At 41.3% G+C, this 26,610-nt stretch overlaps 1 protein-coding gene across 4 annotated transcripts in view; it reads right to left on the bottom strand.

Annotated features, from left to right (window-relative positions):
* hectd1 (HECT domain containing 1) overlaps positions 1–26,610 on the bottom strand; it is a 182,225-nt gene that overhangs the window by 88,792 nt on the left and 66,823 nt on the right. For all 4 annotated transcript variants that reach the window (XM_078562871.1, XM_078562873.1, XM_078562872.1 and 1 more), the window contains exons 9-15: positions 20,837–20,951; positions 14,074–14,248; positions 7,609–7,747; positions 5,813–5,983; positions 2,621–2,843; positions 1,200–1,463; positions 899–975 (exon numbers count right to left, since the gene is read on the bottom strand). In XM_078562871.1, coding sequence (XP_078418997.1) covers positions 899–975; positions 1,200–1,463; positions 2,621–2,843; positions 5,813–5,983; positions 7,609–7,747; positions 14,074–14,248; positions 20,837–20,951 — 1,164 coding nt within the window. The remainder of the gene's footprint in view (positions 1–898; positions 976–1,199; positions 1,464–2,620; positions 2,844–5,812; positions 5,984–7,608; positions 7,748–14,073; positions 14,249–20,836; positions 20,952–26,610) is intronic.

Below are 26,610 nucleotides of genomic sequence, written 5' to 3'. Positions count from 1 at the left end.
AGTGCAGTTAAGGCAGATTAGTCACGATGGTCTTGAATGGCGAAGCAGGCTTGAGGGGCAGCACATTCTACACCTGCTCCTGTTTTTTTTTATGCTCAGACTCCATCCACCTATAGGGACTAAGACGACACAGATGCAAACCCCATTGTGCTGACTAAGTTCTCAATAGGGGTGCTATAATTTGCCCCAGTATTCCTCTAAGTAGAGGGAAAAAAAGTTAGTCCAGGCTCTCGCTCCCGAATAAACTCAAAATGCTTGTTCTCCAGAACTAGACTGACCTTAGCTGAGCCCATTTACCAACACAATAAAACATCATTCCATTGAACTATAAGATTACATTACTATATAATGCTTCAATTGGTTGTGTGCTAAAACGGCCTCTACAATGTGTTTTTCTGGTAGTTAAAAATGCAAATATTCTAATTAATGACAATTATAAGAGAGGAAGTATACACAGGTTAGAGGTACAAATATTGAGCACAAACACAGAACAGGAAAGAGAATTAAACTATTACAATCTATGTACTGCTTTTCCTGCCACCCATCCTCACCCAGATCGATGTCTCTAACCACAATCATAACCTCTTCGAGGATCACAGTTGTCACCTGAAAATGTAGCTGATTTGAATGCAACAGTATGGAACATAGGAAAGAAAATAGAAACAGACAGAAAAAAACAGGAAAATGGCAGACAAAAAAAAAGGATAAAGTAGCAAATGCGAAATGACAATACAGCAAGAGATGTATTGTTGACAAGTTAAGTGTGATATTGAGAGGGCGATAATCAGAACCTGTTAAGGATTAACATAAACAAACTAATGCTTATCATAAATGGTTGGTATTGTTCATGTTAATATTGAAAATATAATTAACATTATTTTATTGGGTATAAACTCACCTTCTGTTTAGTTTTCTCTAGCTTTGATTTCAGTTTTCTTCCTCTTTTGCCAGTCCAACCTGCTACAAATTCTGATCCTTCAAAACAAGAAATAAGCTTTAAATCAAATTATTCTTCTTCCAACAAAAAGACTTGCACTTCACTAGTGTCTTTCACAACAAAGCCTGCCAAAGCGCTTTACTTCGAAAAAAGTACTTTTGGATTATAGTCACTGTTGTAATGCAGGAAAGTTAAATATTTTTATAACACATAGCCACAAAGGGCAGTATACAATAATCTACAATTTTATCTGCACCCTTACCAAGTGATGTTTCTGCAGTAAATGAATGCTTGGTCCCCCTATTGGACTCGAACACAAATCCAGGCAGATCCTCCTTCAATATAGTGGCCTGCTGACCATCAGAATTGTGTATTGCAATTTCTCCTTCTTTTAGACAGGTAAGGGACCAGTTCCCTACAGTAAGCTTCATTGGCCCAGGCGCAGTCAGAATGGGTTGGCTGGTAGTCACAGGTTTGACCTGACTTCGAGCCCGTTGCAACTTTTCCAAGAATTCACTTCTGCTTTCTGTTACATACAGATAGTCAAATTATTTCAGGCAGCCATCAGAAATGCATCATTATGTTACAAATAGCAATGCTATATTATCAACAATGGTCAAAAAATACTTTAACCTCTCTGCATTATAAACTCAAAAATAGGATCTAAAAATGTTTCTGTTACTCTGTAGCAATCTCCCAGTTTCAATTAATCTTATGTGTAAGGCTCTCACAGTGCACTGGGCCATGGAATAGTGGAATATTGGCTCGGTTCTTTAAGTTCCCACTTATTTGAAATGTAAAGGGCAGTACAGAACAGAACCCAGGCACTTTCCCACAGAAAGAGAAGGAAAAAGAAATAGCATAAACCAAGCTACTATTTAATGTCTCTTGGAGACTGCTGAAACGATAGGGTTGCGGGGAGCCTAGGATAAACTTGCCTGTTGACTGTAGTGCAAGGTCCAGAAGACCTACAGCTAATCAGCAGAAACATGAATGCACATAAACACACAACCTCATTTTTCTTGCTATTCTTTTTCCAACGATAGCAACTCACGCTAAGTTACAAACATTGATACTCCAACTTGTTGCCATTATTCACTTTTAAGCCTCAGCATGTTATTCTATCACGGGGGCCACATACAAGACCAATCCCATGCATATATGTGCATGTTTAGCAGGGTCAATAGGCAACAATCATAAGTTGAAGCCCTGGCTTAATTTTTCCCTCCCTGCATTACAAGCATTGAAGTTAAATGCTGCAGCCCATTCTGCCAAAGCTGACAACAGGAGAGGCTAGAGACAGGATTTTCCACCCAGCCACCAAAAAAAGTCAGTGGGGATATGTTGGCTGCTGAGTAGCAATTAACCCTTGAACTCCCGCCAGCCACACTTAAAACTTCAGCTGGGTGGGAAGCAGCCGTATAAAGGGCCTCAATTGAGGCAAGGGCAATAGAACTGCCCTCGGCCTCACCACCTGTAAAATTTCTGACAGGTTGGGAGCAGACGGGTAGCCAACCCAGTGAATTTTACAGGCCACCAACCCCCGACCTGCAAACCCACCAGCAAAGGCCTGTAAAATTCTGTCCTAGGAGTTGAACTTGGGAAATGTCACATAATACATGTACTCTCTAAGCCATCCGGGAATCTATGCAGTTCAACATGTAATGGATGCTCATACTTTACCTGAGCTGTCAGAACCACCTTCTGGGCTTCCACTAGAATACATGGTGGCTAATTTCCCATCTAAGATGAATCGAAACCATCCATTACTACCATTTGATAACTCTAAGGCAGCTGCATCACTCCAGATGTATAAACAATCTCGTCCCCTGATGATAGACCAATCTCTCCAATGGTATGGCTTGCCTTGCTGAATTTCTTTTGCATCCTCTTGAGGCTCATCATCCTGAAAAGAAAATATAGCCATTACAACAGCTGTGAATTTGCATTTACTTGAACCAAGAGCCAACTGCTCTCTTGGAAAGCCCCAGTTGCCAGTAACAATCATACTGACCAATTATCAGTACAGTTACAGCAGCACGTTCAAGTTAGTTTGTCGAAACTGTTTTAGTCAGTTTAAATGCAGCATAAACCAAATTACTGAATTCCATATTATACACCATTGAAGCCAACTTTAATTTCAAAATACAGTAGCTTTCACTAACATGAATTAACAGTCAGTATATGGTAAATGTTCCCAGCAAAGTTTGACACTTTTGTTCAGTTAGCTTCCCAAAGTAAGAAAGAAATCCATAGTCACCCAACATGTTAGAATATGATTTCAGATTTCCCACATCTGCAGTATTTTGCTTTTTACTGTTACACTAGTGTAGTGTTCTTTTCACTCTGGAATAGTGACTGATTCTTGACTTATGCTCCTAACTAAGGTCAAATATTTCAGGTTAGTTAAATGAGCAATTCCAATCAATTGAGTTTTTCCTCCCAGAGTTCCAAAAATCAGAAAACGGGACCTCTAGCTATCTGCTGCTACAAATGTAACTGGTAAAGGCTTTTCCAAGGTTGGCTAGTGTTATGAAAGCATAATAATTTTCATAATATTTTTCTGGTTTGTTGTAAGGTAGATTTATGAGTGTCAGTGTAGATGGTCCTGTCTGCGTGATTTAATTACATTTGGAGTCAGGTAGACTGCTAGCTTGAAATTATCAAAAAGAGCTAGGTTTGGAAATGTACTTGAAATGCTAATGAGTAAACATGGATGGGGTCATAGCATGTAAGGTGTGAAGGAAATTTGCATTGTTAGATAAGTGAAGGGATTGTTTGGATTTCAAAGGAATGCTAGTCTGTTTACAACTAACCAGATCAGCAGCATTATTTTTCTCGCAGGTTACTGACAATATTGGCCACATGAAAGTTTTTACTTTGTGGGAAAGATACATTTCCAAACACATATGGAACAAATGGAATTTATATATTAAAGAGAGAGAAACATATATAAAGGAGAATGAAAGGCTATGTTGGAGAGGCCATGTAAGGTCTAACAGGAGGAGTGTGTGGAACAGCCTTCGGGAAGCCTCCAGTCATTTGTGCATAAGTGTCACAACTCACTGGGGATAGTGCACTGTAATATCAAGCCCCACTGCTCCCCAAGCTGCAACAAATGTGAAAAATTTGATTAAACTACCAGATTGCCTCAATTCTACCAAACTGTTTAATTTAGGTTAACAGAATACAAGCACCAGGTTTGTAAGCTTATTAAGTAAATAACTGTTAATTGAACAAACTGTCGTTAACCAGTGACAAAAGAAAGAAATATGAACTAATTTCTAACTCCAAAACGTAAACTCTACCCCTTCTGGATTTATCCTGATACACACACATACAAGACACCTAAGATACACAAAAACGTGGATTTTAAGGGTGTGATAAAACAGTTCAATATCACCAATTCCAGAGTATAGGATTCAATGGGCTGATTTTGATCAATATCTTCCAAATTCCTTTCAGTTCTTGATGACACAAGGCAGTCTTCCAGCACTTTCAGTATTTAGTTCACTGGTTGAGCACTTGCCTTTTAATGTCTGTAACAGTGATTTTCCCCTTTGCCTTTTGACAAGGGTTTTCAGGGGCAGAGTAGGTTATGGAGATATGAGAAGAAAAAGCCAGCTAGCTATTATTGTGGAATTACTGGAATCTTCCACACACAGGAGAAAGAGGTTTTAGGTCTTGTTCCTTTCAGGCTAGGAGCTATTCTGTTGCATTGCCCTCACACAAAAGCTGGTCAGAAACCGTTGTTGCCAGGCAGCTTCCTTGGTCCAGGACTCCTTTCCGGCACCATCCAGTCTTTCATGGCACACCCTATTCCAGGACTGCAACATTATATATCTCTCATCCTGTTCCAGCGGACATGTCTTTCAAACTGCAGCCATTGTAATTTTAATCCACAGTCCAACAGAAAATAAAAATATGTGCTCCTTACACAAGCCTGTTATGTCCAGAAGCTAAAGCTGGAGAAAGCCATTTGGAATTCCACTGTCAAGTAGGTACTCTGTTAACTTGCTGTTTTTTTTAAAAGCTAAAATCTATTTTGGACCATTGCCTTAAAGGGACTGTGTAACTGGGAGTCAGGTCAATTAGGAATTATAGGATTTGTTATAGCAGTAAGTAATTGTAGTCTTATGTATGTGCTTGAAATATTTTCTTTTGTTAATAAGTATTTTAATTTAATTTTTAAAATCTCTAAAGGTCTTAGTGGACTCATTACTTCTGAATTCAGTGCATGCATATTCTAATAATAAATATAAATTGCAAAACCGTTGTGATAGAGTGGCCATGTGGATTTGATCCACCTGGCACACATCATCTGCCACGTCAAAACAGCTAGTTTCATGTCAATCTCTAGGCTGAGGCAGTAACGTCCATTAAAGGATTTGCCCTGGACATAAGGAGCCTCATAATCTACACCATTGGAGCTGCTCCAGATGGTAATAGAGACTAAAATCTCATTATACATGACGGTTAAATAAAACCTGCAGAACAAAAAAGTTGAACATTATCTGTTGAATGCATCAACAATTATGTCCAGTGGTGGGATAAATTCAAGACCACAAACTATTTTTAAAGGTATAATGGTTTGTGTTACTTGTTTCTTTAGCAGAGATGCCAGTTATTATATGCAACTTTTATGGAACTGAGCCACTGTCACTTGAATTTTGCATGGTCTTGAAATACAGAACTTGCAGAGTACCAGAAATTAAATGCACTACTGCAATAAGAAACACCACAAACTGTTCCAGCTGGGCATTAATCATATGCATTGCAGCTGTAATTTAGGAATGATGATATTGCAACAGTAAACTTTGTTTGCAATAGCTTTTCATAGCTGAAATGAATGTAATTTTTTAAAAATCCGATCACCTTATCCGGCTTGCAATCCTCTTCATTTTCATCGTCTGAAGATGGTCCTGCCAAGGTGGACACTTTGTTGATTACCCCAAGTCTTGCAAGCTGGTCCAGAAATAGGTCACCTCCTTTGTCTACCAGATCCCTTATGATCTGCAAAGCTAGTAAATGGCCATCATCATCGTCCTACAACAAAAGATGATATTAGGCTGCTGCACCATAAATGACATTTAAATCTGAATCATTGTTCAATTTTTATTTTCATATACAGACTTCTTAACCTGTTTCAGTACAGAACATGGCGCAATTATTTACTCAGTAATCAGCAAATGAAAGGCACACTAGAACTGAATGCTCTGTTTCAACAACCTGCACAGAAACACAAACAATTGGCTAGGCACCACAATTCAAGCGTCACACAAAATTACTAGTCTATCTCACGGCTCTATTTTCTCAATGGCACAAAGAAATTGCCCCACTGTGATACCCAGCTATACAAATTATCAATCCCAACAACTTGAATTTATGTAGCATCTTTAACACAGTAAAATGCCCCAAGGCACTTCACAGTAGCATTATCACATAAAATTTGGTCAAGGAGCTATGTCTTAAAGGTGGAATGAGAGTTCAAGGCAAAAAGGTTTAGAGGGGGAATTCCAAAGCTCGAGGCCTGGACAGCCGAGTCAAGTTGTTGATGTCAGCTGTGGTGCCACTCCTGGGTAGAGGAAGAAAATAGGCTGCAGTTAGCATTCCTGATCGTTATCCAGTAGGAAAAACTGGAGTTTTACATGAGCATCAAGGATAGCTGACAGAAGGGACGGGAAGATATGTTTGGTGATGGCTTCATACTGGGAGGTGGCAGATATGGCAGAGGATAATCCTTTGAATGTGGAAGCTGTTGGGGTGGAAAGTAAGGACAAGGGGAACACTATTGTGGTTCTGAGAGGGAGGGATTGGGGTGAGAGCAGAAGTGTAGGAAATGGATCGGCACACTTTAGGGCCCTGTCAACCACAGTGGGGGCGGGGATTCTCAGCTGAGGAAAAAGGAATACATGTTGGAAGCCCCATTGTGGAAGGTAGCATAATCAGAACAGGTGCAATGGAGATGGAGAAACTGGGGAATGGAATGGAGACATTACAGGAAGCAGGGCAAGAGAAAGTGTAGTTGAAGTAGCTGTTGGAGGCTTATAAAAGATATTAGTAGACAGCCTAGCTCGAGGAATGGAGACAGAAGTTAAGGAAGGGAGGTGCTGGAGATGGATCACGTTAGAGAAAGGTTAACGAAAAGTGGAAATTGGAAGCAATTTGATGAAATATTATAAAATAAAAGCAAAAAGATGAAATATTAACTGTTTCTCTCTCCACTGATGCCACCAGACCTGTGGAGGTTTTCCAGCATTTTGTTTTTATTTCAGATTTCCAGTATCTGCAGTATTTTGCATTTTTATTTCAGATTTCCAGTATCTACAGTATTTTGCTTTTACAACGGCAGAGTATTTCAATTTCAACTTCTTACCATTATGTGAAGTTTTGCAGCTATTTGTTCATAGCATTTCAAAGATGTGTGTACACACTTGCAATAGACGAGAAGGGTTTTATTTCATTCTAAATTGATTGCCCCAGGTGACCAGTTTCAGTACTGCTCAATATTAGTTTGTTCAACTGTACTGATCAATTTGCATTTGGCATTTTGAAATGGATGACAGGGTACAACTAATAACTAAGTTATCAGACTCCTAAATGTTCAATATAAAACAAAAGAACCTGCAGCATATGAAGTAGCTTTTTACATTTTTAGCATGAAGTCTGACCTCTTGATCCAGAACTGTAGCAGTAATTTCCACCAGCACTGTAGGCAGGTTGTGGCCAGCATCTGAATCACATACTTCCTTCAGAAGTGCTTCAGAACAATAATGTACCATCTTTCGAACAAGAGCAAGGCTAGCTTTCCTAGAAATTAAAAGAGAAAATAAACATTGGAAGCTGTATATAGAAACGCTGCTCATCTCTATATACAGAAGTTCATGCAAAATTATCACATTCACATCAGAGACAGATGACATTCATAAAAATAGGATTCTTACAGTTCGATGGAATATTTCAAGAAGTTTTGGTGTAATTTCCTCTTTCCAAAATAAATGCACCAAAAATGGTCAGACTAATATACTGAAAATGTAAATTTCAAGCTAACAATTGAGTTAAGCAATATGTATTAGTCGTTTCCAGTACTGACAGCAATATAAATATTAAGATCAAGTGAAGCCTTCAAAAATGCTTAGTTCTTTACATTCTAGTTTGAAGCACTTCTTTTATAGTTCAGGTAATTTGAATTAAATCACATTATTGATCAGTACTTAGAGAATTAATACAATGAAAAATACGAGACCAGCTGAAGATGGGGTTATTAATATATTAATACCTTTGCATTAACCTCTCTGCACTTTAGGTAATTTCAAGTAGCTAAAAAATAACACCAAGATAATTTGAGGCTGTTTTGAATATTGCCCCCAGCTTCACATGGATGATGGGAGAGAAATGGAATAGAATTTTTTTTTAAAAAAAACTTTAAAATAGAACTTTAAGCACTTTGTTCTTTTTTCCCCTTGTTCACATTATATTTCCTTTTTATTTTTTTTTAAGTTGTAGCGTGGTTTAACTTTTGTACTTGAGTTACAGTAATAGCTAACTTTGTTTTGTACTTTAAAATTAGTGTTTATTTCTGCAAGTACAAGAGCTAAATACGTACATACTTAGAACCATAGAAAAGTTACAGCACAGAAGGAGGCCATTCTGTCCATCTTGTCCATGCCAGCCTGAGGACACCCAGGTGCCCTTTCTAATCCCACCTTCCTGCACCCGGCCCATAGCCCTGCAGCTTACAGCACTTTAGGTGCAGATCCAGGTACTTTTTAAAAAGAGTTTAGAGTTTCTGCCTCTACTACCAACTTGGGCAGCGAGTTCCAGACACCCACTACGCTCTGCGTAAAAAGGTTCTTCCTCATGTCCTCCCTACACCTTTTGCCACTTATCTTGAATCTATGTCCCCTGGTTCTAGAATTCTCCACCAAGGGAAACAATTTTAACCTGTCCACTCTATCTATTCCCCTCATAATTTTGTACACCTCAATCAAGTCACCTCTCAGCCTTCTTTGTTCTAAGGAAAATAACCCCAGCCTATCCAATCTCTCCTCGTAGCTACACTTTTCTAACCCTGGCAACATTCTTGTAAACCTCCTCTGCACTCTTTCCAGAACTATTATGTCCTTCCTGTAATGTGGTGACCAGAACTGCACACAATACTCCAGTTGTGGCCTCACCAGTGTTTTATACAATTCCAACATTATATCCTTACTTTTATATTCTATACCTCTGCCAATGAAGGACAGCATTCCATATGCCTTCTTTACAACCTTGTCTACTTGAACTGCTGCCTTCAGGGACCTGTGTACTTCTACACCAAGATCTCTCACTTCATCTACCCCTCTTAGTATATTCCCATTTATTGTGTAATCCCTGTAACTGTTTGACCTCCCTAAATGTATGACCTCACACTTCTCTATGCTAAATTCCATCTGCCACTTCAACACCCCTCCACAAACCCATCTTTGGCCTAGGAGGCCTGGGAGTTTCTTGGGCCTGCAAGTAGATTAAGTGACAAAACAATGAGATCTGCAATTCTCCAATATGTTTCACTCAGACCCAAATAAAAAGCTCCCTCAGATACAGAAACAAAAAGATGCAGCTCTCTTTTATGTTGCTCCTATAAGGGCAATTTCTAAATGCGTATTTCATTGGTATTTACCAGCTAAAAGCTGATTGAAGCAGCATATTGGAAATGCAAAAGCCCAATATATAAACACAACTTACAGTAGGCTTACATGATTTGCCCGCTATATGTGATAGCCAGTGTCTGATTTATTTTGGGTACACTGGTAACTCGATCCTTTGGATAGTTTGTTTGAGGACCAAAAGCTCATGTTCCAGGGGAGTCGGCTTAAAAAGCTCAAAGCTGCCATAAGCTCTCAGGATGCATCATTGAAAGAGCTACTGAGGAACCAACGCCCCTCAGGTTTATGGCAGTTTTATTAATGCAGATAGAAAGACAAATACTAAGATTTAGTAATGAGAGTCTGTACACCACTTGATTCACTTGGATTTTCCACTTTGCCAGAACCCTTTATTTGGGTGACTCATTCAGAATATAAAACGTGGCAGTAAGAGAAGACAATTAAAATGATTGCTGGGAGGAGTAGAATTCAGACAACAATGACATAAGAAAGCTTTAAAGAATGAACTTTCAGCTGAATTTCTGCAGCCTACAATATACACTGGGAATTAGGTAAAGACCAAAACAGGTCCATCAGACTTACAACTCGGGTTAAGGTGCTTAATTGGGGGAGGGCTAATTATAACAATGTTAGGCAGGAATTGAGGAATCTAGACCGGAGTCGGATGTTTGAGGGCAAATCAACAACTGACATGTGGGGGGCTTTCAAACGTCAGTTGATAAGAATTCAGGACCGGCATGTTCCTGCTAGGATGAAGGATAAGCATGGCAAGTTTCAGGAACCTCGGATAACGAAGGAAATTGTGAGATTAGTCAAAAAGAAAAGGGAAGCATTCAAAAGGGCTAGAAGGCTGGGAACAGATGAAGCCCGTGGAGAATACAAAGAAAGTAGGAAGAAACTTAAGCAAGGAGTCAGGAGGGCTAAAAGGGGTCATGAAAAGTCATTGGCAACCAGGATTAAGGAAAATCCCAGGGCCTTTTATACATATGTAAAGGGAAAGAGGGTAGCCAGGGAAAGGGTGGGCCCACTCAGGGACAGAGGTGGGAATCTGTGTGTGGAGCCAGAAGAAATGGGAGAGATACTGAATGAATATTTCTCATCAGTATTCACCAAAGAGAAGGACTTAGCGGTCGATTTGTCTAGGGAAGAGTGTGTAGATAGCCTGGATCATGTTGAGATCATAAAAGGAGGTGTTAGGCGCCTTGAAAAATATTAAGGTGGATAATTCCCCAGGGCCAGGTGGGATCTACCCCAGAGTACTGAGGGAGGCAAGGGAGGAGATTGTTGGGGCCTTGACAGAAATCTTTGTATCCTCACTGGCTATGGGTGAGGTCCCAGATGACTGGAGAATGGCCAATGTTGTTCCGTTGTTTAAGATGGGTGGCAGGGATAATCCAGGAAATTACAGGCTGGTGAGCCTTACGTCAGTGGTAGGGAAATTATTGGAGAAGATTCTTCGTGACAGGATTTACTACCATTTGGAAGCAAATGGGTGTATTAGTGAGAGGCAGCATGGTTTTGTGAAGGGGAGGTCGTGTCTCACCAACTTGATCGAGTTTTTTGAGGAAGTGACAAAGATGATCGACGATGGAAGGGCAGTGGATGTTATATACATGGATTTCAGTAAGGCCTTTGACAAGGTCCCTCATGGCAGACTGGTACAGAAGGTAAAGTCGCACGGGATCAGAGGTGAGCTGGCAAGATGGATACAGAATTGGCTTGGTCATAGAAAAGAGGGTAGCAGTGGAAGGGTGCTTTTCTGAATGGAGAGCTGTGACTAGTGGAGTTCCGCAGGGATCAGTGCTGGGACCTTTGCTGTTTGTAGTATACATAAATGATTAGGAGGAAAATGTAACTGGGCTAATTAGTAAGTTTGCAGACGACACTAAGGTTGGAGGAGTTGCAGATAGTGAAGAGGATTGTCAAAGGATACAGCGAGATATAGATCGGTTGGAGACTTGGGTGGAGAAATGGCAGATGGAGTTTAATCCGGACAAATGCGAGGTAATGCATTTTGGAAGGTCTAATACAGGTAGGAATTATACAGTAAATGGAAGAACCCTTAAGTGCATCGACGGGCAGAGGGGTCTGGGTGTTCAGATCCACAGGTCACTGAAAGTGGCAACGCAGGTGGATAAGGTAATCAGGAAGGCATATGGCATGCTTGCCTTCATTGGCAGGGGTATTGAGTATAAAAGCTGGGAAGTCATGCTGCAGCTGTATAGAACCTTGGTTAGGCCACACTTGGAATATTGCGTGCAATTCTGGTCACCACATTACCAGAAGGATATGGAGGCATTGGAGAGGGTGCAGAGGAGGTTTACCAGGATGCTGCCTGGTCTGGAGGTTATTAGCTATGAGAGGTTGGAGAAACTGAGATTGTTCTCACTAGAGTGACAGAGATTGAGGGGCGACTTGATAGAAGTTTACAAAATTATGAGTGGCATGGACAGAGTAGATAGTCAGAAGCTTTTTCCTAGGACGGAAGAGTCAATTACTAGGGGACATAGATTTAAGGTGAGAGGAGACAACTATAAAGGAGATGTGCGGGGCAAGTTTTTTTACGCAGAGGGTAGTGAGTGTCTGGAATTCGCTGCCAGAGGAGGTGGTGGAAGCAGGTACGACAGTGCTGATTAAGAGGCAGCTTGACAAATACATGAATAGGATGGGAATAGAGGGATACGGACCCCGGAAGTGCAAAATGTTTTAGTTGACGGGCAATGTGTTCGGCGCAGCCTTGGAGGGCCGAAGGGCCTGTTCCTGTGCTGTACTTTTCTTTGTTCTTTGTAAAGTAAGAAAGCAATTCTGTGATAAGTTGATTAAACATCACCAATTTAAGTTAGGACCATAAGTAATACTTTGCTTTGACATTGGCTCAGTGTGTTACATAATGGATGAGATCAACAACTCACATCAGGGGACAGTGCTGCACTGGTAATGTCACTGGACTAGTAATGTTCTAAGGGCACAGGTTCAAATCCCACCACGGCAGCTGGCGGAATATAAATTAACAATTAATAAATTTGAAATTAAAAGCTAGTCTCAGTAGGGGTGACCAAGAACCAATCTGATTCTTTAGGCAAGGAAATCTGCTGTCCTTGCATAGTCTGGCGTACATGTAACTTCAGGCAGCTCACCACCACATTCACTAGGGCAATTAGGATGAGCAACTAATGGTGGTCTTGCCAGCAATGCTTACATCCCATGAGAGAGGAAAAAAATCTGTAGCTAATGGGGCAGTAAACACAGCTTTCTGTTGGAAATAAATACCACACTTAAAATTGTTGTTAATGCAAATAACTATTTTTCCCTCCAAACATAAGCAGATGCCTGTTTTAAACATGTATAGTTTAATGACTGTGTTTGCCACCAACGCTGTGCATGTGCAGTTCAAGTGTGCTACTCAATGACATTATTGCGAGCGACAGAGTAGGCTGCGGCCAGGACCAAAGATGGCGCTGCTCAAATCATCACAGCTCTGTTTTGGGCAGTAGAATCCTTCTTTCCATCCCTAAGATGTCCTTAATGGCTCCACAAAGTTAACACAACAGTTCAAAATCCACTAGGCAGAAAAAATACCTAAACTTAAGTATATTAATATGTATTCAACCAATTATTTAAAATCGCGGTGTCACATTTTTAATCCCCAGTGGGACAGAAGTGAATCAAATAGACTATGTGGAGAAAAGTCCTGGATTGTAACCTGTTTCATTAAATGTGTCACTTTTCCTGCATACGCACTTCTCCAGTTTCAAAATGCATGTGCTGGGACTGGGCACACCAAAGTGGCACCATTGGTTTTCTACGCATGCTCAGACCAGTGTGCACACACAGTCAAGTATCAGTGGTCATCGTGCATTGGCAGGAGACACAATGATAATTTAAATAGTGGGGGCTATAGATAGGCTTCTGCACAAATGTCTTCCATGCCAACGTGATGCATACATAATGAAACCTGTTCTGTTCTGTGGCTCCAACCTCTCAATGCAATTTCATCAGTCTTATATCATAATTGATTAATGCAAACTTTATAGATTAGTGTAAACTAAACATTTAATTTGTTCATGTTTAGTCCGGGACTGAGAAAGTGGCTGCTACTTATACTCATCTTTGCCTTTCACAAGTAGCTTAGAAAATTGCTCCATTTGAGTATCACCATTTAAGCATCAACAGTTGTGCAAGTGAGACTACGGAGCCAATAGAATTTGCTTTTGGCAAGAGCAAAAAACTCTTCATTTGCTTAAAAATTATCCTCAAAGACTTTAAAAATGTAGCGCTGGTTCCTGCAGCTTTATTCTACTTCATCAGTAAAGGTGGTATCTTGACAAAAGTGATAGTCTCTTTGGTCGGCTACACTTTACTAGCAAAAATCATTAACATCCAGATTAAAATCAAAATACATTTTTATTACTGATTTTCCTTACAAGTTGGCAACAAAATGCTCATGCCAAAAATCAAGAAATCTAGGCACTGATTTGAAAAATATACCTGATGGATGGCAGCATTGTTTGCTGAAACGTCTGTGCAAATACTGGCAACAACCTCTTCAAGTATAATGGGGCCATTTCAGGATCTCCCTTTGGTTCATTTCCATCTTCATCCTCTCTGTTGGCATCTTTCTTTTTCTTATCTTCACCTTTATTCACAGGACACATCCAATCTCCTAAAGACATTAGAATTAAAATACACCATATTCCCATTTTTTCTGTTGGGGAAATCCTGTCAACAATAGAAGGAACGGCACTGCAAAGAAATAGAATTCGCTCCTCACCTTTAGCACCCAACTCAAATATCAAGGACCCTCTGGCCAAGTATAGTCCAACCTGATGCAGAATGCAACTGTCTCAATGTCCAAACCTGGAACAACATCTTTTACTGCACTAGCATAAATCTTAAATTTCTAGTCATTCATATGGCCTCCCTCAAAATATTGGCAAATAGTGTCAAATTGGGGATACTTTGAGCTAAGGATCCATGCAATCTCAAACTAAGTTAAGGCTCAGTTAGCTTAGACACAGGGCGAGAAAGCAAGAGCATGGGAGTTCAGCTTCTCTAACCTGGGCAAGACATTACAAGTACAAAGGAAGTTTGCCAACTGCAACCCTTGGCTGCTTCTGACCGTTAAGTACAGCTAGATACCAAGTTACTGTTTATTTAAACACTGGATTGAAATAACTTGCTTAGGAATTTGATATTGAAAAAACCAGGTTGTGTACATACTTACAAAGCCTCTTGGGTAATATGTGCCTCATTTCTACATATAGTGGAACTTGCTGTGTGGAGACCCACAGGCATATGGCATGGCATCTCACATTTTCAAAAAATAAAGACTTCAGCTGCTAATAGGACTTTGAAATGATAAGTAACATAAATACAATTAACCTTGTAAATCTACAGCAAATAATACTTGTCAATACATTGCAGACAAGTTCAAATGTGACATTAATTGTTTGGTGCGAAACTGTGGCAATTCTGGAGCTTTTCCAAATGATCATAAAGCCATTTGGATTGAGATCAGTTGAAATTTCTTCGGGGGGCTATAAATCATGGAATTCTTTACCTGGGAGGCAGTAGATGGTTAGTCGTCGAATATATTGAATCACAGAATATTAACGGCACAGAAGGAGGAAGCCAGTGTCCAGTGGCGTGCCACAGGGATCTGTGCTCGGTCTCCTATTATTTGTCATTTATATAAACAACATAGATGACTGTGTGGGGGGTAGAATTAGTAAGTTTACGGATGACACAAAGATTGGCCAGGTGGTTAACAGTGAGGTTGAGTGTCTTGGGCTAGAGGAAGATATAGACAGATAGACAGGATGGTCAAATGGGCAGATAAATGGCAGATGAAATTTAACCGATACACTTTGGAAGGAGTAATTTGACAAGGAAGTATTCAATGAATGGCATGACACTAGGAAGTTCTGAGGAACAAAGGACCTTGGCGTGTGTGTCCATAGATCTCTGAAGGCGGAGGGGCACGTTAGTGGGGTGGTGAAAAAGGCATATGAGACACTTGCCTTTATCAATCAAAGCATAGATTACAAAAGCAGGGAGGTCATGTTGGAGTTGTATAGCACCTTGGTGAGGCCACAGCTGGAGTACTGTGTGCAGTTCTGGTCGCCACATTATAGGAAGGATGTGATTGCACTGGAGGTGGTGCAGAGGAGATTCACCAGGATGTTGCCTGGGATGAAACATTTAAGTTATGAAGAGAGGTTGGATAGACTTGGGTTGTTTTTGTTGGAGCAGAGAAGACTGAGGGACGACCTGATCGAGGTGTACAAGATTACGAGGGGTATGGACAGGGTGGATGGGGAGCGGCTGTTCCCCTTAGTTGAAGGGTCAATCACAACGGGACACAAATTCAAGGTGAGGGGCAGGTGGTTTAGGGGGAATGTGAGAAAAACCTTTTTACCCAGAGGGTGGTGATGGTCTGGAATGTGCTGCCTGGGAGGATGGTGGAGGCGGGTTGCCTAACATTCTTTAAAAAGTACCTGGATGAGCACTTGGCACGTCATAACATTCAAGGCTATGGGCCAAGTGCTGGTAAATGGGATTAAGTAGGTAAGTCAGGTGTTTCTCACGTGTCGGTACAGACTCGATGGGCCAAAGGGCCTCTTCTGCACTGTGTGATTCTATGATTCTGAGGTCATTCAGCCCAATGTGCCTGCGCCGGCTCTCCAAATGTGCATTATGACCAAGTGCCATTGCCCTGCCTTTTCCCCGGACACTTGCACGTCGTCTCTCTTCAAATAATCATCTAATGCCTTCTTGAATGCTTCAATTGAACTTGCCCCCACTACACTTACAGGCAGTGCATTCCAGACTCGAACCACTCATGTGAAAAAGTTTTTTCTCACGTCATATTTGCTTCTTCTGCAAATCACTTTAAATCTGTGCCCCCTCGCTCTTGATCCTTTTACGAGCGGGAACAACATCTCCCTATCTACTCTGTCCAGCCCCGTCGTGATTTTGAACATCTCTATCAAATCTCCTCTTCGCCTTCTCTCCAAGGAAAAGAGTCCCAACCTCTCCAACCTATCCTCATAGCTGAAGTTTCTCATTCCTGGAACCATTCTTGTGAACCTTTTCTTCATTCTCTCCAATGTGTTCACATCCTTCATATAATGTGGCCCCCAGAAATGTACACAATATTCCAGCTGAGGTCTTAAATAAATTCAGCATAACCTCCCATAACTTTATGCCTCTATTAATAAAGCCCAGGATACTATATGCTTTATTAATTGCTCTCTCCACCTGTCCTGACACCTTCAATGATCTATGCACAGACACACCCAGGTCTTTCTGTTCCTGCACCCCTTTCAAAATTTCACCCTTATTTTATATTGTCTGTCCATGTTCTTCCCACCAAAATGCATCACCTCACACTTCCCTGCATTGAACTTCATCTGCCATCTACCTGCCCACTCCACCAATTTGTCTATGTCCTCTTGAAGTTCCACACCATCCTCCTTGCAGTTCACAACACTCCCACTTCGTATCATCACTAACTTTGAAATTGTCCCCTGCACACCAAGATCCAGATCATTTATATATAACAGGAAAAGCAAGGGTCCCAAAAACAACCCATGGGGAGCTTCACTACAAACCTTCCCCCAGCCCGAAAAATATCCATTGACCATTACTCTCTGCTTCCTATTTTTCAGCCAATTTTGAATCCAAGTTAATACTGTCCCTTTTATTCCATGAGCAACAACTTTTCTCTGTGTCTGTCCTTGGCTTGCTGCATTGGACATGTCTGTCCTTGTCTTGCTGCATTGTTCCAGTGAAGCCCAACGCAAACTGGAGGAACAGCACCTCATCTTCCGACTAGGCACTTTACAGCCTTCCGGACTGAATATTGAATTCAACAACTTTAGATCTTGAACTCCCTCCTCCATCCCCACCCCCTTTCCGTTTCTTCCCCCTTCCTTTTGTTTTTCCAATAATTTATATAGATTTTTCTTTTCCCACCTATTTCCATTATTTTTAAATCTATACCTGTAATGCCTTGTCAGACTTTCCACCCTAACCCCACTAGAGCTGTACCTTGAGTGTCCTGCCATCCATTCTTAATTAGCACATTCTCTTAGATAATATCACCACCTTCAACACCTCTTTGTTCCTTTGTCTGTGACATCTTTTGATTATCTGCTCCTATGACTGCTTGCTTGTCCCTACAACCACCTCCCCACCCCCAACTTCTCTCCCCCCACCCCACCTTAAACCAGCTTATATTTCACCCCTCTCCTAATATTACTCAGTTCTGTTGAAGGGTCATGAGGACTCGAAACATCAACTCTTTTCTTCTCCGCCGATGCTGCCAGACCTGCTGAGTTTTTCCAGGTAATTCTGTTTTTAACTTTTCTCAGAAGTCTGTTGTGTGGCACTGTGTCAAACGTTTTTTGATAGTTCATGTACACCACATCAACAGCATTACCCTCATCAACCTTTTCTGTTACCTCTTCAAAAAACACCAGCAAGTTAGTTAAACACGATTTCCCCTTTAGAAATCCATGCTGGCTCTTCTTTATCAACCCATAATTTTCCATGTGACTACTAATTCTATCCTGAATAATTGTTTCCAGAATCTTAATCTGAAGTTAAACAGACTGGTCTGTAATTGCTGGGCTTATCCTTACAACCTTTTTTGAACAAGGGCGTAATGTTTGCAATTCTCTAGTCCTCTGGCACCACCCATGAGTCTAGGGGAGACTGAAAGATTATGGATGTGCCCCTGCAATTTCTACTCTCACTTCCTTCAATATCCTTGAATGCATCTGATCCAGTCCTGGTGCCTTGTCAACTTTAAGTGCCGACAGTCTGTTCAATGCTTCCTCCTTGTCAATTTTGAACTTTTCTAGTGACAGTTTCCTCGTCTGTCACCATGGCCTGGGTAGTAGCATCTACCTCCTTGAAAAAGACGATGCAAATCATTCATGATCACTGTCTCTAAATGTTCCCCCACTGACACTTGAGGTAGAGTTGTCACCCTGTCAGGGGGGTTGTATGGGGGCGGGGGCGGGCCCGATCAGCGCCCCCGATCAGGTCCACGCTGACAGTGTCACATGAGCTGGGACATGTCAATGAACTTTAATGAAAAAATGTACTTAACTTATTAACCCTTCATGAAACCTCATCCCGCCCATGGATGAGATTCCATGTAAAATGCGAAGGTTGCATGGGCTCTTCGCCTGCCCACCAACCTTAAGGTTGGACGGGCAGCTTTCTCAATAGGTTATTAGTTCACTAATGACCTTAACAGGCCTTTCACAGTTCAGCTGCGCGCCCGCCAAACTGAAAATCTAAATGACACGCAGTGACGTCGGGACGCATGCCCAACGTCACCCCATGTCATTTTATGCCTTGGTGAGCGGGCCCTGCCCCTGCTCGCCGAGCCAAAGGTTCAGTCCTTGATCCTACCTAATTTCCAAGAACACATACTGCTGTCGAAAATTTTCCTCAACCCAATCTAGGAACTTTTGCCCTCTCTGTCCTTTACACTACCACTGTCCCAGCCTACGTTCGGGTAATTAAAGTCACCCATTATAACTACTCTATAATGCTTGCATCTCTCAGTAATTTCCCTGCAGACTTGCTCTTCTATGTCCTTCTCACTATTTGCAGGTCTATAGGCTATACCAAGCAATGTAATTGCACCCTTTTTGTTCCTTGGCTCTAGCCAAATTGATTCTGTCCTTGAACCCTCTGGGGCATCCTCTTTCTCCAGCACTGCAATACTCTCCTCCACCAATACCACCACCCCTCCTCCTTTCCTATCTCTTCTGAACACCTTGCACCCGGGAATATTTAGCCCTTCCTCGAGGCAGGTCTCTGTTATCGCTACAACATCATATTTCCCCATGGCAATCTGCAGCTGTAACTCCCCAATCTTATTTACTATACTCCGTGCATACACAATTATGCATAGTAACCTTGATTTAGATTTTGTTACTTTCGCCGTTGCTCCGACTTTACCCATTAACTTACCATTCTCTATGCTTGTGCTATCTGCCCCTCCCAGTATTTTGTGCACCCTGGTATTCCCCTCTAATATTTTCTCTTGGTTCACACACCCCTGCTGAGTTAGTTTAAAACCCTCCCAACAGCACTAGCAAATCGCCCCGCAAGGAACTCAGTCCCAGCTCTGTTTAGGTGCAACCCATCCGGTTAATACAGGTGCCATCTCCCCCAGTGCCAGTCCCAGTGTCCCAGGGATTTAAAGCCCTCCTTCCTGCACCATCTTTCCAGCCAATCATTCGCCTGCCTTATCCTCCTACTTCCGTACTCACTGGTACATGGCACTAAGAATAATCATGAGAATATTACATTTGAGGTCCCGCTTGCTAATTTTCTATCTAGCTCCCCAAATTCTGATTTCAGGGCTACATCTCCCTTTCTACCTAAGTCATTGGTCCCAATGTGGACCACGGCCCCTGGCTGATCGCCCTCCCCCAGAAGAATGTCCTGCAGCCGTTCTGTGACATCTTTGACCCTGGCACCAGGGAGGCAACATATCATCCTGGAATCACGTCTACGGCCACAGAAACGCCTGTCTGTTCCCCAAATCAATGAATCCCCTATCACTATAGCTATTCCTTTCTTCTTCTTCCCCTCCTGTTTAGCCAAGCCACTCCTGGTGCCACAAACGTGGCTCTGACTGCACCCCTGAGGAACCAGCACCCTCACCAGCTTCCAAAGCGGAAAACCGATTTGAGAGCGGGACCCCAGCGGGCTCCTGCACTACCTACCTACTTCTCTTGGACTGCTTGGTGGTCACCCATTCCCTCTCTGTCTCCAAGTTCTTAAGCTACAGTGTGACCATCCCTCTGAACATGAAGATCGAGATTGATAGATTTTTTGGACAGAAAGGGCATCAAGGAATATGCAGACAGGACAGGAAAACAGAGTTGATTTAGAAGCTCAGCCAGGATATAATTGAATGGCGGAGCAGGTTTTTGGGGCTGTTTGACCTACTGCTGCTCTTATTGTTCATCTCCTGAAGAAACATTTTGAACTCTACAAGTTAAAATTCCAAATGTTTTAAAAAAGGGGCCAGTGGGCACAGCATAAGCACAATGCACTGGAGCCAGCTAGTACAACACTCTCCTACAATTCTCTTTAAGAGTACATATTAAAATGAACTTTAACATTAAACGCTGTCCTTACTACAATCATATGTCCAATTTTGAAGTCATCAATAGGTAGGAACTTTTATTTTGACTTGATGTTAAATAAGATTTCTAACCTGGAGATTGCAGTATGACCACAACCTCACTGTGGCCCCTCTCACGTGCTTTGTCCAGGGGTGTTTTACCATCTTCGTCACGTAGGTCTGGATTTGCTCCATGCCTCAACAGAGTCTAGTAAAAACAAATGCCAAGACTTTCATTCATCAAATTCAACATAAAAGTTTCCTAACAAAACCTCCCCTCACATCATGCACAAATTTTTCTCTTTATTGAAACATTCTCACTAAATTTTATTTTGTAAATATTTTTGACATTGGGCCATAAATGTACGCTCCTATTATGGATTATCCATTAATTGACATGTTTCAAAGAGATAATAAAAGACATACACAACTAGGTTTGAGAATTATTAATGAGTTTAACCCTACATCAGCTGTCCAGTTAAAAATCTTCCCAGGAACAAACATGTTGATAGTTCATGTCAACCTGGTTGTGTGTCTGCTTTACAACTGGCTCTCAGCCAAAGGAAAAAAATGTTTTTGTTTAAATTGCTCACATCATTGGAAGTAGAGGACTGAGGAGGAAGGAACTTCAAATAATGGCAGCGGGATTTTACGGTCCCAAAGTCAATGGAGTTTAGAATGGTTCACTGCATTTTAGGGCCCCGTCCCCGCCCTGATGCGGCCATAACATTCCAGCCAATGAGTTGGAATAGAACAAAGTTAAATAGAGGACACAAAAGGGTGAAGATAATTGAAAAAAAGAAAATAAGTATCTTGCATTTATATAATACTTTTACAACCTCAATCTTAGTTATCACTATAAAAACTCTTCATAATTTTAAAAATCTCAATTAAATGAGTTTTCACTGCTCCAGTGGAAATAATCCCAGTATCTCAAGTCTCTCCTCAGCACCATAGTTTCCCATCCTTGGTATTATCCTGGTGAATCCAAGCTGGACACCATATATGGCTTTAATGTCTTTGTGAAAGAGAGGGGGCCCAAACTGTACACAGGCTTTATCTTCCTGTATTCACACTTTCAGGAAAAAAGACCTGCGCTTATGTAACACCTTTCACATCCAGACATCTCAAAGCACACTGCAGCCAGCAAAGTACAATTTGACGTGTAATCACTGTTGTCATATAGGGAGATAGTTAAATCCTTAGGTCTCTCTGTTCCTGAAAAGAGAGACATATCTAAGCTTTTCGTCTTGCATTCATCAGGACACTCGCAAGGATACCAATATAAGGGAGAAAACAACAATTTATGCTGTATGTGGCGTTGCCATGGCGAATGCACCACTGATGGTGACTGACAGTTACCCGCCAAGCATTGCTTGAAGTTTAAACCAGGCAGCTTGACCCTGATTGGTCAAGGCATTGCCCTGAGGAACGAGTCAGCGAATGGCTGTCACTTAATAACGTTCTCTCTGTCTGCAAAAAAACAGGGCCCTGTGTATTAACATATGTAGCTTCCAATACACGTAAATGCACCACTTTGACAGCCTGACTGACAATTGTGACTATATCAACAAAATGCATGCCAGTCTTAATGACAGGTCCAAATTTGTATCTGTTGGACCTGCCGCTCAACATGACTGGGCAGCCTTGCTCGAAAGCAAGCTAAAAGATTCTGGCTGGACTTGTGCAAGAGCAATGGGCTACCACGTGATATATATGACAGGGTTCATCCTCATAGTTCGCTATGTCCACGAATGTATGGGCTGCCCAAGCCACACAAAAGTGGTGCCCCTCTACGCCCCATCTTATGTGTGACCGGTGATGCACAACATGAATTGGCCAAATGCTTGGGTGAATTTTTACAACCAGTTTTGAGCAAGTTTTCCCACATATGTGGTGAAGGACTCCTTCATATTTGCGAAGACTATACAGGACTTGCATAGCGATAGCAATGCTGTGTCCATGTGCTCATTTGATATTGCTAGCCTATTCGTCAATGTTCCACTTAAGGAAGCCATAGATATTTGCACTGCAGGACTATATCATGGTGATCTACGCTCGTCACCAATGCGTGAATCAACGTTCATTGAACTCGCGCAGTTGAGTTCAGTTTTAATGACACCATGTGTGCCCAAATGGATGGTGTTGCCATGGAATCCCCTCTAGGCCCAGCTCTCGCAAACATCTTTATTGGGCCACATGAAAAATGTGTCTTCGATGGAATGACACCTAACCTCCTACACCTTGCATATTTCCAACATGTGGATGATACATTCGCTACATTTAAATCTGCGGCTGCTTATAACAATTTCCTTACATGTCTTAGTGGGCTCCGTGGTGCACGCAAATTCGTGTGTGAAATGGGGCAGTCAAATGAACTCCCCTTCCTTGACGTATTAGTTGAGAAGTCTGCCAGGGGATTCTCTACCATGGTCTACCGGAAGCCTACCTTCACTGGTCAATATTCGCATTGGGATTCTTACATTTCCACACGCTATAAGATTGGTCTTATCGGCAACCTTGTAAATAGGGCCCGAGCCATTTGCTCACCATGCAAGCTTGATGCTGAAATAGGGTGCATCAAAGGCATCCTGCAGGATAATAACTACCCGATCAGGTCATTACGTGCTATATATCATGCAAACTCTTTGGACCTAAGACCGTTGCTTTCGGCCCTGAAAAGTGCCCAGTCTACCTCAAATTACCCTGGAAGGGCAAGCCATCTCAAAAATTTGAGCAACAGGTGAAGCTAGCCTTTTCACGCTGCTACTATGCAGTAGAACAAGAGTGGTATTTGCCACTAACAGGATGCTGTTGTCAAGCCAAAAAGACATTCTGCATATCACACAAATGTGTAATGTGTATAAATTTCAGTGCCAGTGTGATGCTGGGTATATAGGTCTTACATCCCAAAGGCTAGTAGATTGTATCAAACAGCACGTCCCAGCTGCTGTTCGCAACAGGCAGGGTACAGACCATACACAACCAGACCGTGCTGGCAAAGCTCAAAACACACTGTCCGATATTAGATGTAATTCTGCAATTGGACAACATTTGCTAAATAATCCTCAGTGTGCCAAGAATTACACTGACAGCCAATTTAAGGTTGTCAGTTGGGCTAATAATGTGGTGCATTTGCGTGTAGTATAAGCTACATACATCGACACACAGGGCCCTGTTCTTTGCAGACATAAAGAACGTGTACACACATTGCACCTGCTTCAGCTAAACAAAATCAGTGATAGCCATTCGCTGACTCATTCTCAGGGCAATGCTTTGTACAATCAAGGTCAAGCTACCTGGTTTAAAATTTCAAACAGCGCTTGGCAATTAACTGCCAGTCACCATCAGTAGTGCATTCTCCGTGGCAACACCGCTTGCCAACCAATCAACACTCTTCACATTCAGTATAAATTGTTGTTTTCTCTTTTATATTGGCATTCTTGCAAGTGTCCTGATAGGTGCAAGACGAAAAGCTTTGACATGTCTCTTTTTTCAAGCAATGCTCAAGTTCTGTACTACCAAACAACTATCTGACTCTCTGGTCGTTAACTCACTTCAGCATCTTTCCATCAGGCATTCATTTCTATTCCTAGTTTTTCCTCTCAAATTGTATTGTCTCACACTTATCCACATTAAATTACACCTTTCTCTTTGTTTGCACATACACTAGCCTGCCTATGTATTTTGACAGTGGTTTACTCTCCTCTCACCATTTACCAAACCCCCAATTTTCATGTTACAATGAAATTTGGTGATTGTGCTTCCCATGTCCCAGTAAAACAAAATTCGAACCAGCAGAGGCCTCTAAGGGTACACCACTTCAAAAGCACCCATTTACCCTCATTCTCTGTCCATCAACCAACTTTCTATCCACAGTTCTACATTTACTTTTATGCCATATGCAGGAATTTTTCTAACAAGCCCTATAAGGCATTTAATCAAAAGTCTAACTAAAATTCATATACTGCATTAGTTTAACTATCTGTTCAGTCATCTCTAAAAACAATTATATTTGTCAAATAAGACATGCTTAACAAATCTATGCTGGCTGTCCTTGGTTAACCCATGCATTTCCAAATGCTTCATAATTTTATTTCAAATCTAATAGCTTTCTCACAACAGACATTAGACCAGCTGGCCTGCAGTTACCCATTTCAGTCATTGGCTTCAGCTGCCAATAAAACTCTCATCCACGCCTTAATCACCTCCAGACATGACAATTCTAATGCACTTTTGGGCAGCCTCTAAAAGTTCTGCCCTTTTAAAACTTGAGGTCATCCAAAACTCTGCTACCAATGTCTTAATTTGCATCTAGTCCTGTTCACCCATTGCCTTGTGTGTTCTGGAACTATACTAGTTCCAGAAGCAATTTTAAAGTTCTCATCTTTGTTTGTAAACCCCTCCTTGGCTTCCCACATCCCTAAGCAGAACACCTCCAGCCCCACAACTCTCCGAGGTATCTGCACTCCATAAGTCTGACCCTCTCTAATCGCTTATCATGTCTCTACCAAGGCCCTTAAACTCTCAAATTCCTTCCTTAAGTCTTTGCATCCTTTCCTCCTTTAAGATGCTCTTTAAAATCCAAACTTTTGGTTGCCAGTCTTAGGTATTTCCTTATGCGGCTCTGTGCCAGAAAGAAAAACTATGGATGCATCACGCATCGCTGGCTAGGGAAGTTAAGGATTGTATCAAACTGAAAAGAAAGGCTTACAATGCTGCAAAAGATTGGTGGTAGATGAGATTATTGGGAACATTTTTAGAAACCAGCAAAGGATAACTAAAAAAGGGAGAAATTGAAATATGAGTAAACTAGGAAGAAATATAAAAATAGACAGTAAGCAGTACTACAAGTATATAAAAGAGAGAATAGCTAAAGTAAACTTTGGGTCCCTTAGAGAATGAGGCTGGGGAATTAATAATAGGAAACAAGGAAATGGGAGAGATTTTGAACAAGTATTTTTCATCAGCCTTCATGGTATAAGACCCTGAAAGCATCCCAAGAATAGCAGAAAATGAAAGGGCAAAACTGAGGGGGGAACTTAAAACAATCGCTATCACTAGAGAAAATATACTTGGAAAACTAATGGGACTAAAGGCTGGCAAGTCCCGTGGGCCTGATAGCCTGCAGCCAAGGGTCTTAAAAGAAGTGGCCAAAGAGATGGTGGTTGCGTTGGTTCTAATCTTCCAAATTTCTTTAGATTCTGGAAAATCCCAACAGAATGGAAAACTGCAAATATATTAATGACCTAGAACTTGGTGCAGAAGGCACAATTTCAAAATTTGCAGATGATACGAAACTTAGAAGCATTGTGAACTGTGAGGAGTATAGTGTTAGAACTTCAAAATGACATAGACAAGTAGAATGGGTGGAGGAATAATGAATGAAACTTAATGCAGGGAAGTGTGAAGTGATTCATTTTGGTAGGGAGAACACAGAAAGACAATATAAAGGGTACAACTTTAAAGGGGGTGCAGGAGCAGAAGGACCTGGGTGCATATGTGCATAAATCATTAAAAATGGCAGGGTGTGTTGACAGCACCGCTAATAAAGCATACAGTATCCTAGGCTTAATTAATAAGGGATAAGAGTACAAGAGCAAGATGGTTATGTTAAAGTTGCATAAAACACAGATTCGGCCTCAACTGGAGCACTGCATCCAGTGTGGATGCCATGCTTTAGGAAAGCTGTGAAGGCATTAGCAGTGACTGAAATACTCTTGATTGTATTATGATTTTCTAAATGCCCTGTTACTAACATCCTTAATAATTGATTTCAGCATTTTCCCAATGTCAGATGTTAGATTAACTGGCTTATAATTTTCTGTCTCCTCTCTTCCATCTTTCTTGAATAGAGATGTTACATT

The sequence above is a fragment of the Cetorhinus maximus genome, chromosome 18 (assembly GCF_964194155.1).
Source record: "Cetorhinus maximus chromosome 18, sCetMax3.hap1.1, whole genome shotgun sequence".
NCBI lineage: Eukaryota > Metazoa > Chordata > Chondrichthyes > Lamniformes > Cetorhinidae > Cetorhinus > Cetorhinus maximus.
The sequence above is the reverse complement of the archived record's forward strand: the minus strand, read 5'-3'. Positions and strand labels throughout refer to the sequence as shown.